Source organism: Takifugu flavidus, chromosome 10 (genome assembly GCF_003711565.1).
Source record: "Takifugu flavidus isolate HTHZ2018 chromosome 10, ASM371156v2, whole genome shotgun sequence".
Classification (NCBI taxonomy): domain Eukaryota; kingdom Metazoa; phylum Chordata; class Actinopteri; order Tetraodontiformes; family Tetraodontidae; genus Takifugu; species Takifugu flavidus.
Genome location: NC_079529.1, coordinates 1677192 through 1690698, shown reverse-complemented (window position 1 = coordinate 1690698; position 13507 = coordinate 1677192). Strand labels below are relative to the sequence as shown.

The following is a 13507-nucleotide window of genomic DNA, read 5'->3' as shown; positions in this document are numbered from 1 at the left end:
TTGAGACTAAATGGGTTCTCCCGAAACTGAAGCAATAGTTTATTTTATTCAGTTTTGAAATTACCAAATAAAAGGGAAGCAACAGAAATAACGCATCCCTGCGTTCGTGTTTAGATTCCTTTTTAGCTTGACAGCTGTTGCCAGGGTAACCTAACCTACAGGATACGTGACCTGTTCAATTGGATTATAGGACAGAAAAGGAGATGGAGGGAGGAAACAAGAGATATTATCGTTCCATCCAGTGTCCAACAGGCACTTAACGTTTGTCTGTAACGTTTGATGTGTGACCATCATATTTTATGCAACTTCTTTCCATGCTTTATTGCACCAAGCTTCTGTTACATAATTGCAATTTCAATGTAATGCCAAATAAAACTTAAACTAAAGACATTACTTTGTGATCTTGTGAACCAATAAGTTGCTAGAATATTTTATACAACATAATATTTCATTCGGCCCAAAAGATCTCCTAGAAACTATACAAAAGACGGAAGTTGGTCATTTCGCGACAGGAGAACTACATATCCCACAATGCCCTGTTGCGTTGCGCCAGGTCCGGTGAGCAACTGCTGTGTCTTTTTAGAGCAACAGCACCACATTGTGGATGGTTATTCCCGCCGAACTTCCACAATGACGACTTCAACACCTCATTTTAATGTTTTCATTTGTAGTTTTGTTTTTATTGCACCCCCCCCCCCCGGATTAGTTTGATTTATTGGTTACAGCAATGAGCAGAACAGGGTTTGGTTCAGAAAACGGGAACACACCTTCCCGACATGTCAGGACAGATTGACACATATCTGAGGGCACTTACAGAGGATGTGAGATAAGTAGAGCTCGGCTGCAATCCGATCGTTTAAGAAACCAAGATCTTCGGATTAGCTTTAACTGGCGCCAACAGTTGTGGACCAATTTAAATTATAATTTCAAACCTATTAAGAATGTGTTTGAAAAGGATGCTTGGAATGCAGCACGTCATCAGATAATACTTCATAATGATAAATACTTTTGTGAGAAATACATCATTTGTAACTTAATGTCCATAGAAGGCCTTACTTTTTGTAAAATATACATGTTACACAATGTTTCAAATTATTTAAGGGGTTTTCTCCGCTTTAAACACGTTTACTGTCAGTTAAAAATCATTTAATATCCTCTGGTTTCCATGTGTAATACTCCTTTAGGGCCTTAAACAATAATTTTAAAATAAACAAAGCAATTCAAAAACCAAAGTTAGATCGACTGTCTATGCAGCGCCACCGTGTGGAAAGGGTTTGCGTTACACGTGGCTCCAGTTTAATCTACCGCCACCTGCTGGACATTTGATTTCACTGCCATCGAAAAGCTGTTCTGACAAAGTTGTTACCTCCTTTATCATCATCTGTCTCTCCGAGTGCTTTGTTTCTTGTAAATTAGTGTACCATGCAGTATTATTTTTGTTGTACTACAACATCTGAAGGATATTGAGAGAAGTGAACTAAATACTATAGCTCAGAAGACCTCTATAAAACGAAGTTTGGCTAAACAAATTAGGTCTATATATCAGTTAGAATATGTAAAATATTTGCTTTAAACAAGGTCATTTCAATTGCTGCCTTCCCCTATTACATTAAACAAATATTGAAGTTTGTGATGTAATTCTAAAATCAGTGAATCTGCACAAGCATTAATACCTTTTAAAATCCACTTTGTATTTATTAATTAACCAATGTCAAAGAAACAAAAGAAACAGGACAAGTAACTTTCCACCTTGACAAGTCAGGTAAAAAGTTGTGTGTATTTATGTTATTAATAACATCACTCTTGATGCTGATGTGAACATCACTGGAGTTATCAGTATTATGGGTAGTAACGACGCGTAACAGAATATCATGTAGTAGACTGTCCTGGTCAGCAGCAGTCTGGGGATTTCAGATCTTCCCTGGAAAAGACCCGCTCTCTACCTGCTCGTCCCATTTGGCAACCTGTTGGGAAATAACAGGGGAAAAAAGATCAATTATTAGCAAGAACCACTGCTCCAGTCAAAGACATCCAAGTCTTAGGAACGTCAAACATACTATCCAGACGAAAGTTCGAATGTAAACTGCATATTGGTTTACATGCTGTCTGTTGCTGACACAGAACAACCGAGTCAAAATCACAGGGGACACAACTCACCCAGCTCATGGGGCAGAGACTCTTGTAAACCCTCTGGTACCAGTCACAGGGAGACACATCCTGGTCTTTGGCTGAAAGGGCCTTGTTGCACCTGTGGAAGTCTGCAGGTAAGAAGGCACAATAGAATTCAAGGTTAAAAATCTTGCATAATGTTCTTACAAAAAAAAAATAAACAATCGACAAAGACACTGAAGGTCAGACGTCACCTGTGTGTACAATGTCAGAATAAGCTAGTATACTATTTCATTTTAATCTCTTCTATTTATTGGCATTTATGCATTAAAAATCCGCATAAAGAATATTCAAAGTCACTGGAGCCAGACTAACACGTAGTGCCACCACCACGCATTCTTTGTTAATGACCTGATTAGGATCATATTATAAATACATTAATTAATACATGATTGAGTCCTCACCCAGATAGTTCTGGAAACAGTTGCGGGTCTGGTTGGTGTTGGGGAACCTGGCGTCAAACGGAGCAGTCCTGTAGCCCTTGATCTTATCCTGAATATTCTCAGCCATTGTTTGAGCTTAGGATGTACGTCTAAACAGTGAGAACGGTGCAATATTATGTATTGTATTAATAAGAAAAGGATGAAAAATAATACAGGTGTCAAGAAGTGCACGTAAAGTCTTTTATGTGTGGGTTAAGCTAAAAATAACCCTGCTACGGCTGCTGATTATGGGATAGTTTTGTTGAGTTAGTCTCAGCGCTACTTTAAAATAGCTACTCAACTACTTAAACTAAAAAGTAATACAGTTGAATCCATGACATAAACATAATACCTAACTAAGCCAAAGCTAGCTGTGTTCAAAAGGTTAGCCTTAGCTCGATGCTACATTCGTTTCTGTTGCTCTGTATGTTTCTATCGTATTTTACGATTGGTGGGTTATCCAAGAGCACTAATAGACATTTAACCGTATGTCAGACTAAAGTCAATCCCAAATGTGAAAGAATAAACCCGAATTAACCTCGGAACAGCAGCTAACCTTGGATCGTTTCTTGCGTGTGTCCTCGGTGCGCTCCTGACAGAACGATGTCCTTCCGCGTCACACCGCAAAGGACGATGGGAATGCGGAAGTTCGCAACACCGTCAGGCTTTCTTAATCCTCTTACTTTAATACGAATCATTTAACAACAGTATTCAGCAACAAACATGCATCAGTCATAACATTGGTCCAAACAGACCAAGCAGCAAGAACCATAAATCATAAAATCAGAAGGCCTTCCGGCACCCAGCTTTATACTTTTATACATCGAGCGCTGAACTATATTGGAGGCAAGAAGCAGCGTTAATGGGCTGCATGGAGTTGTTCGAACCGTTTAGGCGTCCACACCGGTTCTTTGGGAATTACCTTTCACCGGTAAGACTTAAAGATTACCTTTGATCGTAATTGACCCTTACTCTGCACGATTTTGCATTTGTAACATAGCATTATAGTTGTGGATACATATATACCGGTGCAGTTTCATTCATTCAGCCATTGAACAACGACCTTATTTTGTATGGATTTTATGTGCTTGGCTAACTTTCTCCCTACTGTATAGGTTTCCATAAGATCCTGCTGGGAGGAGGCAAGGCTTTTCTGCCAGGGGACATTTCAAGCCTGAGGACTTTGACTACACTGGTCAGACGGTGAGGACCAGAGATGGAGATGTTTCTTCAGCTCACCTCCAACGGGTACAAATGTCACCAGAGTCTGTAAGATAAACGAACGCCACACGACACAACTTTTCTTTTCTGAGTGCGAAGGAATCGGTGTATTTTGTAATGCACGGTGATAAAACCGAAATATTCTATGCTTTACTGTAGCCTGTTTCTACCAGGACAACTGAGACCTCAAAGAAGGCTCAGAAGGCTCTGTCATTGGACCGTTCCCAGCTTGTCCCAGACCCTGCTGAGCCCCTGCCTGTGTCCAACGTTGTGAGTAGCAAACACTGCACGCAATGACCCTCATTATGTTCAAATCTCTTGTCATCCCCACCATCTCCCCGTCTGTCACCCTCCTCAGACGTCTAGGTTGGTCATCCGTTGCTTCTACCAGGACCACTCCTCCGGCCTGGGTTAGGGTCATCATCATCGTTCTGGAGGATCTCAGGGGGAAGATGCTCATTAACGACCTGAAAGACTAGCTCGATTCCTACTCTGGTAAAATGAAAATAAAACCTCGACTTCATGGAATTCTAGTTCACTGGCTTTGTTTAGACTTCCTTGTGATTGTAAGTTTCCTTCATAATTAACTTATGCTCATTGAATTCCACCAGAGACCAGAGGGGTTTGCTGTCAGTCTCCACCTACAGAGGCTCTCAATATTCATCTCCCACATCCACATCCATTGCAAAGGTATCGTCCATGTTATTTCAAGTCATTTCTTCTATATAATTTGTGCATTTTGTGAATTTCTTTATGACTGAACAAAGTGAACTGCAGTAAAGGATACTACCATTATTATTAATATGACAATAAAAATGATTAAGCAATAAAGAGCCTTAAAGAAATCCCTGGCTTAGGAAATATCTGTCTTTTTTTACTGGTTAATGACGGATGTTGCTTCCAGTGATCAGCCCTAAAATCTTGATCAGAGCATCTATAACAAATCACTGCTATTGCTTTTTTGAAGGTGCAAAGCTTGGCTTCCACATGACCATGTTGGACCTGTTGGAGAAGATAAAGAAGCAAGATCCAGGTACAGAGTGGCAACACAAGGAAAATAATGTGCAAACCATTCTTTTAAAGGATTTTAGTGCTATTTCTTTCACACAAGATTGTCTCTAGTGACTATAACCTGCGAGTTGTTTCGAAGGGTTTATGTTTTATACTGAAAATGGCCAAAAAAATAAATGAAAATGAAAAGATATGTTTATTTTTCTATGTGTGTGGTCAAAACTTCATATATTTCTCTAAAATCTACCATACACTGTATTTTTTGGCACTGATATGTATATCTGATGAAACACGAATCACCAGTGAGTGGGATCAATAAAGTTCTTATCTTGGTCTTCTCAGAAGATTTGATCTGTTGTTTTTGGTGCCTCTTCCCCACTATAGAGGTTGGTCAGGAATAAATGGAAGAAACATTGATGACATATTCCACAAATCTGGGGTGCGCTGAGAGTCCCCTTTCTCTTTCCACCGCTTTCTTCCTGTTGAAGACGAGGGCAAAGATCACAGGTGTCTCCTCCATCGTTGCTCCCTCTGGTTTCCTGCCTCGACGTGCTTGTGTGTGTGTGTGTGTGTGTGTTCTCTTCCTTCTTCCTCTTTTCAACAAAACCTAAAAATGGCCCTTGTGTGCAAATCGGTTCCAGAGAAATCAGAACAAAGCCCATCTTCTGTAACGCAGCTATTTTGACTTTTAAATACTCATCTTTGTTTAAAACCCAAACTGGAAATATAAACCCAATAAATAAATGAAATAAATCCAGACATGGAAGAGAAAACTCAAGATATTTAGATGGCTCTCGAAGGTTCATATCTATCTCTTGCTCTCTCTCTCTCTCTCTCTCTCTCTCTGTGTCTCTCCCTCTCTCTCCCTCGTTCAGTCAGGATATAGGTGTTGTCCAGTGCAAAGGAAGGAAATTCTGTCACTTAAAACAATGGGCCCTGTTTCTCTATCTATAGACCCAGAATGAGGCAGAGCGAAGGAAAGAGCAGATCCCGTTCGGGTTGGAGAAAAGACTGCTTCAGTTAGACAACGATAGGTTTCAAAAACCAGTCGAGAAGGATGTAGATGTATGACAAGTTCAGGCATTTCGACGATGGAATTCTATTTTTTGGGAAAAGGGAACATTTTCAGTTAGATAGTTTAAAGCTGCCTGGTTGAATCTCGGCGTAGAACCATCATAAACGAGAGGAATCAGAAGTGATTGTGGGTAAGATTTTAGAATCATATTCATTTTTTACTATTTTATATGAGTATCTGTTTTTAAGTTCATTAGACATTCTATTTCTAGGGCTCCACACATTGAAACTAGCTTTAAACGACTCATTATCCCTGGGGCTTTAATTTTTGTAAACGATTTGTTCTTGTAGTGATTTGCCGTGGTTGTTTTAGGCCTTTAAATATGAGCAGAAGGACAGATGCTCCTCAATCGGGATGATAATGTAAACACAGCGAAACAACCGGGAACTCCACAGCCGCTGGATCTGAGCCCCCTAAAGATGCTTCCTGTTTGACTGCCTGGAATTAATGCCAGGATTTTCACAGCCTGATTGGAGTGTTTTGGCGTGCTTCCTGTTTGTTTTCGCCGTATTGACAGCTCGTTGAACATTTCCTGTTGATATTTTTTGGGTGGTGACATCATGCCATTGTTATATTGTTTTCCATCCTCATCATGGAACCCCTCGTCCCCTCGCTACAGACTGTCTTGATAAGCATTTACCGATTATGTATGTCTTTGCACCTGTCTTTGTCCCCGTGTCAGATGGAGGGGTCTGGGAGTCCTCGCTCCAGAAAGCTTCATTTCCCAGTGGGTCTGTGGATCAACTCTCCCAGGAAACACTTCGCTAAGCTAGGCGGCCGTTGGCCAAGCGCTATCTCTGTGAAGTCAGTCTCTAAAGCAACCTTATATTTTTTATTGCTATCTCTCCTGATTTGTTCTGAGCTCAGGCGCCATTTCACCTTGGTCATGCTAAATACGGATTCTGTGATAAAACTGTTGAAGACAGAGTTGTTGCATTCGTGTCTCCTTATCTTGCTTCCACTGCCATCAGCATCCGTCCAACTGCAACCTTTCCCCCATTTTATTTTAGTCCTAGTTGTTTATCCTTGTCATAATTCGCAGCTGACTGGTCCCTTCCTTTCTCCTTCCTCTCTCGTCCATCTGTCCCACTCTCCTCTGTTGTTCCCAGGTCGACCACCAGCTCTGACGCGGCTTCCCTCCACGAGGCCCCGTCCGCTCCTTCCTCTTCCCTTTCTAATTCTACTCCCTCGCTGGCTTCCCCGATCCCGTCTCCGTCTCCGTCCCCGGCCTTTCTCAGGCCGCGGCCCGCCGGGCCCCAGTCCCGCGCGAAGCGTCTTTCCCACCTCTTCCTGCGGGGGCGCTCCAACAGCGACCGGGACAGGGCAGTTGGGGAGCGGGAGAGGGAGGTGTGGGCCCATTCTGCTGCACCATCCACCCATCACTACCTGCCCCCAGCCTCTTCCTCCGCTCCAGGCCTGATAAAGATCTATGGGGATGCTTTGTCAAGCGGGGCTAACTACCGCTCCCTGCTGGCCAGTGTTCACTCTACAGCCAGATATCTCATCGCGCAGGTCATCACTCGGTACATTGAGAGGGAGCGAGACGAGGCGGATGACGCAGGTATCGAAGAGGGAAGAATTCTCTCATTTGAAAGTCTGCTGTGACCCATTACTGGGAATTGTTTTCTCAATATTTTTTTTAAACCTGACGGGAATGACTTAATACAAAATAATCTGCAGTGTTATGGAAAAAGAATGATCACCCCTCCCCCTCTCTTCCATTACTTTGTAGTTGTCCAGAAATACAGCCCAGAGGACTTCCTGTTGTGTGATGTCATCGGAAAGCCCATCCTGCAGCCAGATGGAGCTATCAAATGGGAGACAGAGTGCCGGAGAAGTGTTGCCCCATGGGAATGTCCTTTGCTGTTGGTGGACATGTGGCGGCCTAAAGATGGATTCGAGCGGCGCTTTGAAATCTACAGGAAGGAAGATTATGAGCGAGAAGAGAGAGACAGGGAAAAGGAGTGGGAGAGGGAAGAAGAGAACTGCCAAGGTCAGTTTACGACTTTTTCAGATGCAGATTTTCCACCATGCAGAAGCAGACTGATCGGGCCCGTACGCATCAACAGGCGTACGCTGGCGGCGCAGCAGGATGTCCTCAGGAGGCGGGCAGGAGGAGGCTGAGCGGGGTCACCGCGCTAGGAACAGTGAGCTCAGGAGGAGCATCAGCGACATGAACTTGAGTCTGCGGCGTCGCCAAGGAAACCACACGAGCAAAGACCCAAGTGGCCCTGGTAACCGGCCTAGCAACAACAATGGAGGGGTGCAGGACAGGAAGAACATTGTGAGCATGATCAACCCGCAGCCAGGACAGGTACGGTGGCAGACATGTCCACAAGTCTCTGGTGGCAGGTTCTAAACCCCCCCCCCCCCCCCCCCCCCCCCCATCTCCAGATCAGAGCACCGAAGGCCGAAGCAAAAGTCGGGTGGACGAACCAGCCGGTGGAGGACGAGAGGGACTGCTCCAGCTGTGACCTGGAAGTGATGTCACAGAGCTTGATCCTTCCACCCACGGACCGGCCTTACTTCCTGTTGCTGCAGGGTTACGACCAGAGCAAGGCGAGACACGCTGACAGATCCTATCGCACACCAATCCTGACAAACAGCACCCACACGCACAGATGTTTACACAGTCAACAAAGAGCAAACACACCGATGCGAATGTATGTAAACTAGAGGGCATGTAATAGAGATGAAGGCACACCCTGTAGGTGACATCATACCTGCATGTCCATAATCGCCACATACCATCAGGGTTTCCACCGCTCTGCCTCTCCCATTCAGCCTCCTGCACAAAACAGCTTCAGAGCAGCACAATACCTCAACAACCTATCCAACGAGAGGACAAAACCCCTCTGTGTGCATCGCTCACACACACAATGGCCTCAGTCAGGTCTGCATTGTAGCAAACTGTGACACACTTCAGACCTTATCACCCACTCCGCGTTCTAGTTCGCATCTCGCAGATGGAAGCTCGATATCAACCGCGGCACTTGAGCGATAACAGACCTCCCTGACTTTCCTCCGCTCTCCTCTGTTGTGCTTCAGGATTTTGTTTTGTACATCATGGTGGGGCACACACACGTGTTTGGACGAAAGCCCACGATGAGAGAGAGGGAGAAGGACCGGGAACGGGAGAGGAAGGGGAAGAGGCCCCTGAAGGTCGAGACGTTCCTCTCTGCTCCCGACCTCCTGACCAGACACCTGCTGGTCAGGAGAGACTCGGCTGTTCCTGGGACGCCCACTGGACAAGGTACTACCGCTTCCCATGAGAACCTACATCAACCTTGTGTTGCAGTCCTCCGAAAACTAATTTGCCTTTGCGTTAGCTTTGATTCGGCCCTTCAGAGGAGGCGCGGTCACGCACAACGGAGCGGCCATTTACAGGGAGGCGGTCCTCAGGCCCGGGGACGTGATCGGCATGGGGGACCATTTCCTCTTCCTGTACCGTGACCCACGCGTGACTCCCGCTCCGCCGTTGGCCTTGACCCTGCCGTGGCAGGCAGACATCGCTTGCTGTCCCTCAGGGTTGGTGGACAGACAAGAAGCGCTGAGACAGTATCTGGGATCTACAGACGCGGTGCTGAAGTTCCATCCTCGTCACGCCGACTCTCTGCTGCAGGTGAGGCAGAAAAGGAAAAGACATATTTATCAGCGGCAATAGTCTCATAGACAGATCTGTGTACCTCATGTACTTCCTAGGAGATAATCTCCAAAAATTCCTCTCCGGACTCTGGCGGAGGACCTTTAGCTCCTGCTTATCTCTTATCGCTCATGATCGATCACGCCTCCAAACACCTGGATCCCGCCCTCACACCACAGATACTGCTCAAGTCGGCCAATTTGATTAAAGAAATCGTCTGGGTAAGTAAAACAAGCAACAAAACCTAACTTGGAGATATGGCGCATTCTGGAGATGCATCTCGGAGGTTTATCTGTGGAGTCCAAAACAAGCGGCGCTGTTTTGGGATACTCTTGCGTAACAGTGCGGCCACGGTCGAACGCATCAGGTAGACAGATTCATCCCGGGTTTTTGAAAACTTTGGGCAATTTGGAAGGAATGGTTAACCACAGCTGCCATCACAGAGCGTGACAGCCTATTAGTGTGCATGATATATAAATACATGCGTGCGGTTTCCATTTTCTAAACATTCTGACACGGGACAGAAATCTCACGACAGGAAACGCGGAGCCAGCGTCGCCGATTAGCTGGCGATTCGCCGCGGCCGGCGCGCACGTCGGCCCGAGCGCGTCGCACACTCGAAGCCCAGCAGACATGTGTCCCTTGTTGTGGCCCGCCGGGTTGTGAACAGAAGCGAGGATGAGCTGATGTCACTGCCCTTCTGTTGGAAAATGTGCCGTAATTGTCCTGGCTGCAGGGCGAGACTCCGCTCCCGCTCCTCCACCCCCACACCAACCCAAGATGTCTCTCTTCTCTTCTGTCTCCAACTCTCTTTACAGGATAACATTAAGGAATTTGGGGATAAGCATCCCACGCAAAAGTAAGAACATTTTTTGTTCTACGTCATGTTTCCTCTGTTTAGAAATTTCCTGCTAAGTGATTCATGATACATTTGCCGGTGCCTGTTCTGTCCAAATTTTTGCAGTATGATAAAAGCATTGCAACACGGTGATGCTGGAAAATGACTGGAATATCGCTGAGTAATGACAACTGTCTATTTATAATCCCGGAATGGCGTGTCTCTCTTTTACAACGTAGAGAAAACAATGACAGGGGAATGCTCACAGTGGTTTTTACAGCTGAAATAACTTTGCCATTGCGTCAATGTGTCCAGTTCCGCAGAGCAGGAAGGTGAGATAAGCACCCCCAATGTCCTCAAGCTCTCGTCTGACCTCCGACCTCTGATGTTCTGGATGTCAAATGCCACAGAGCTCCTGAACTTTTTCCAGGTCAAGGTGGAGGCCTTGGAGAAGGAGTGGGAGTTTGAAGGTGAGAGGATCCGACCGTTGCGTGAAGCCTCGCAGAATCTTTGGAATGTAAAAACAAGAGCAGACACAAATGTTTCATTTATCTCAAAAATTTCCATAAAAGCTCCGGGGGACCCGGTTCTCACGGCCGACATGGACACCTGCTCGGAAGCTTTGGCGCAGCTGGACGATGTGATTATGCACACCTTCCAACAGTGTGTGTATCACCTCACCAAGGTGACGAACACTTTCTGCACGCTAATAGACAAAAAAGTTATTATTTTAAATGTGTGATTTGAGTCAAGCCCAGTGCTCACAGAGACAGCAAAACTTAACTTACTTAAGGCTTAATATACTTTTTTTTTTTTATTTCCATGATTTTCCTGGAGCTGTCTCACCACCACCCACAATTTATTTTAATTTTTTCCAGCTGTGAGCAGCTCCTCTGTTTCCTTTGTGCTTTACATTCGGGGAGGACAGCGTGCATCGCAGCCAAATTGAACATCGCAGATATTAATCGTGCCTTCAGCTTTACTCTTCTGCCTTTTGTCGCCGTTTGTGCTAACCATCCGCACGCTAAAAATATAAACCAGCAAATGGGCCTGATTTACCAATTTACCAACATCAGCACCCACCAAGCGGGCCCACACCAAAGTTTCTAACATGTTCTAAAAGGAACATTATGACATTTGGATTTTTAAGTCTCAGTTTGCTGACTGTATAATGTTTTTGATTATATTCATCAGGGTAAAGTTAGCATTGGGTATCTTTATTATGCCCCTTTTCAAGGGAGGAAAAATGATATTTTAGCTATACAAATTTATTTCACACTGGTTCATGGGTGTATTAACGTTTCTCTTGCTCCACAAAGACCCTGTACTCTCTCCTTCCGGCTCTGTTGGACACCAACCCATTCTCCAGCGAGGACAAGGAGAAGGAGAAGGATGGAGCTCAGGGTGAGGAGGGAGAGGAGAAGAGGCGAGGGGAAGGAGAGGTGGACGATGTGTCCGCCTTGCCCCCGAAGGTGGCGGGCCTGGTGGAGGTGTACCGCTGCTCCCTGATGCTGTCGCGGGAGGCGTGTCTGTCTCCGCCCCTCACCTCTCAAACCTTCGGCTACCTCTTCTTCTTCACCAACACCTCCCTGCTCAACACTTTGCTAGAGAGAGGTGAGAGGTCAAAGGTCAAAACCAGCCGCTGTGAATAGAGCGGTGACGTGAATCTATCGCAGAATTACATCATCGGCGACATGTTTTGTGATGCCTGACGCGGTTCTTCGTTCTCTTCCTTCCAAGATGGACTCTTCTCTTGGTCCAGAGCGGTCCAGATCCGTACAAACTTGGACCTGGTTCTGGACTGGCTGCAGGGGGCTGGACTGGGAGACATTGCCTCTGAGTTTATGAAAAAACTGTCAGCCACAGTCAACTTCCTGTGCATTCCCAAGACTCGGCTAATCCAGGTAATGGTGTCCACATTTGACGTGTATCTTCTGAGTCTGATGCGAATGTAGAAAGTAATTTTGTTCCCTTTATCAATCCCTCGCCTTCTAGTCATCCTGGAGCAGTCTCCAGGAGGAGCACGTATTGTTAAGTCCTTCCCAGTTGCACCATCTCCTCACTAATTACAAACTGGGTCCGACCAGAGCCCCCCCGCCAAGTTGGGCCCCTCCTCCGGCCACAGAGCTGACTGGAGGTAACATTCCAATTAGCAAATACACACAATGACACATGCCAGCAAGTGACCTTATCCGTTTCTTATCTTATCTTCAGACATCTTTGAAAGCTTCCTGGACCACCCTCCTCTGATCCTCCCAAATGAAACTCCTCGCCTCGACCTCTCCCAGCCAATCCCGAGCCCAGAGCTGCAGAAGGAGGTGACCCGTCTCCGCACCTTCTTATGGGGCCTTGACCAAGATGAGCTGCCCGCCAATCAGAGGACTCGACTTTAAGGATAGCTATTAAAACACATATCAAACCACCATATCAAAAAAAGCAAACTGCTCATGCGTTGTTGACATTTTCTTGTGTGATTGTTTTCTTTCTTCCACGTCAAAAACATATCAAGTCATGTACTCTTTTAGATATTTTCGAGTATGGAAAATATAATGGTCACGTCTTTATAGATTTTATACCAGTAAAGAGCCCTTGTCTAATAAACCATTCAAGGTTATGCTTTAATGTGAGCGTTCGCATTGTTTGAACACTTTTTTAAATAAAAGAATAAAGTAGAACAGTTCTGTCTCCAAACGCAGAACCCCCCTGACCCCGACACCTAAAGTCTAACCACCCGAGGAACATTCCACAAGGTGGCAATACAGCTCATTCTCCTGCGCTGATCCGTGATGAGTCTGCAGGTAGAAGTGCTGCACATAGGAGGTGAGCGCTGCATTATCGTCCACTCCGAAGGCTCCTTCTCATTTCCTGTAATAATGGCGGGGTTTTACATAGGGCCGTGACTCAAGAGCAAATGATGCTGTCACGACTTTTCCGAGGTCGGCTGTCGTAAACACGAAAGCCCGCGTCTTGAAAGCGAAGGGGTGAGTTTTATTTCCCTTTGGTCAACATGACACTCGGGAGATTTCCACTTCATTAATGTGGATCACTCACCTGCCTGAGCAGAAATGGCCAACTTCTGAAGCAACAGTTAGCTACTGGATGCCGTGAACAGACAGCAGACAGATGAT

At 45.5% G+C, this 13507-nt stretch overlaps 2 protein-coding genes across 6 annotated transcripts; one reads left to right on the top strand and one right to left on the bottom strand.

The window, feature by feature from the left end:
* Nucleotides 1–1670: 1670 nt before the first annotated feature.
* Nucleotides 1671–3272, bottom strand: LOC130532538 (cytochrome c oxidase subunit 6B1). Of its 2 annotated transcripts, none has more exons than XM_057045236.1 (4): nt 3148–3272; nt 2574–2701; nt 2158–2258; nt 1671–1964 (listed from the first exon to the last, which is right to left on the bottom strand). In XM_057045236.1, the coding sequence occupies exons 2-4, from the start codon at nt 2677–2679 to the stop codon at nt 1911–1913; spliced, it is 261 nt and encodes an 86-aa protein (XP_056901216.1). In that variant the 5' UTR covers nt 2680–2701; nt 3148–3272; the 3' UTR covers nt 1671–1910. The 2 variants fall into 2 exon arrangements, with proteins under 2 accessions (XP_056901216.1, XP_056901217.1); XM_057045237.1 differs by having other exon boundaries at nt 3130–3221.
* rasip1 (Ras interacting protein 1) lies at nt 3248–13054 on the top strand. 4 transcript variants are annotated; one of them, XM_057045233.1, is made up of 21 exons: nt 3248–3522; nt 3707–3839; nt 3972–4082; nt 4171–4307; nt 4424–4502; nt 4780–6028; nt 6581–6702; nt 7008–7459; nt 7631–7891; nt 7968–8212; nt 8293–8457; nt 8947–9151; nt 9228–9520; nt 9601–9762; nt 10360–10400; nt 10695–10849; nt 10952–11064; nt 11699–11993; nt 12120–12283; nt 12375–12516; nt 12594–13054. In XM_057045233.1, exons 7-21 carry the CDS (start codon nt 6581–6583, stop codon nt 12770–12772), a joined length of 2994 nt encoding a protein of 997 aa, XP_056901213.1. In that variant the 5' UTR covers nt 3248–3522; nt 3707–3839; nt 3972–4082; nt 4171–4307; nt 4424–4502; nt 4780–6028; the 3' UTR covers nt 12773–13054. The 4 variants fall into 4 exon arrangements, with proteins under 4 accessions (XP_056901213.1, XP_056901214.1, XP_056901212.1 ...); XM_057045234.1 differs by having other exon boundaries at nt 3707–3860; nt 3986–4082; XM_057045232.1 differs by having other exon boundaries at nt 3707–3860; nt 4780–6024.
* The last annotated feature ends 453 nt before the right edge of the window (nt 13055–13507 follow it).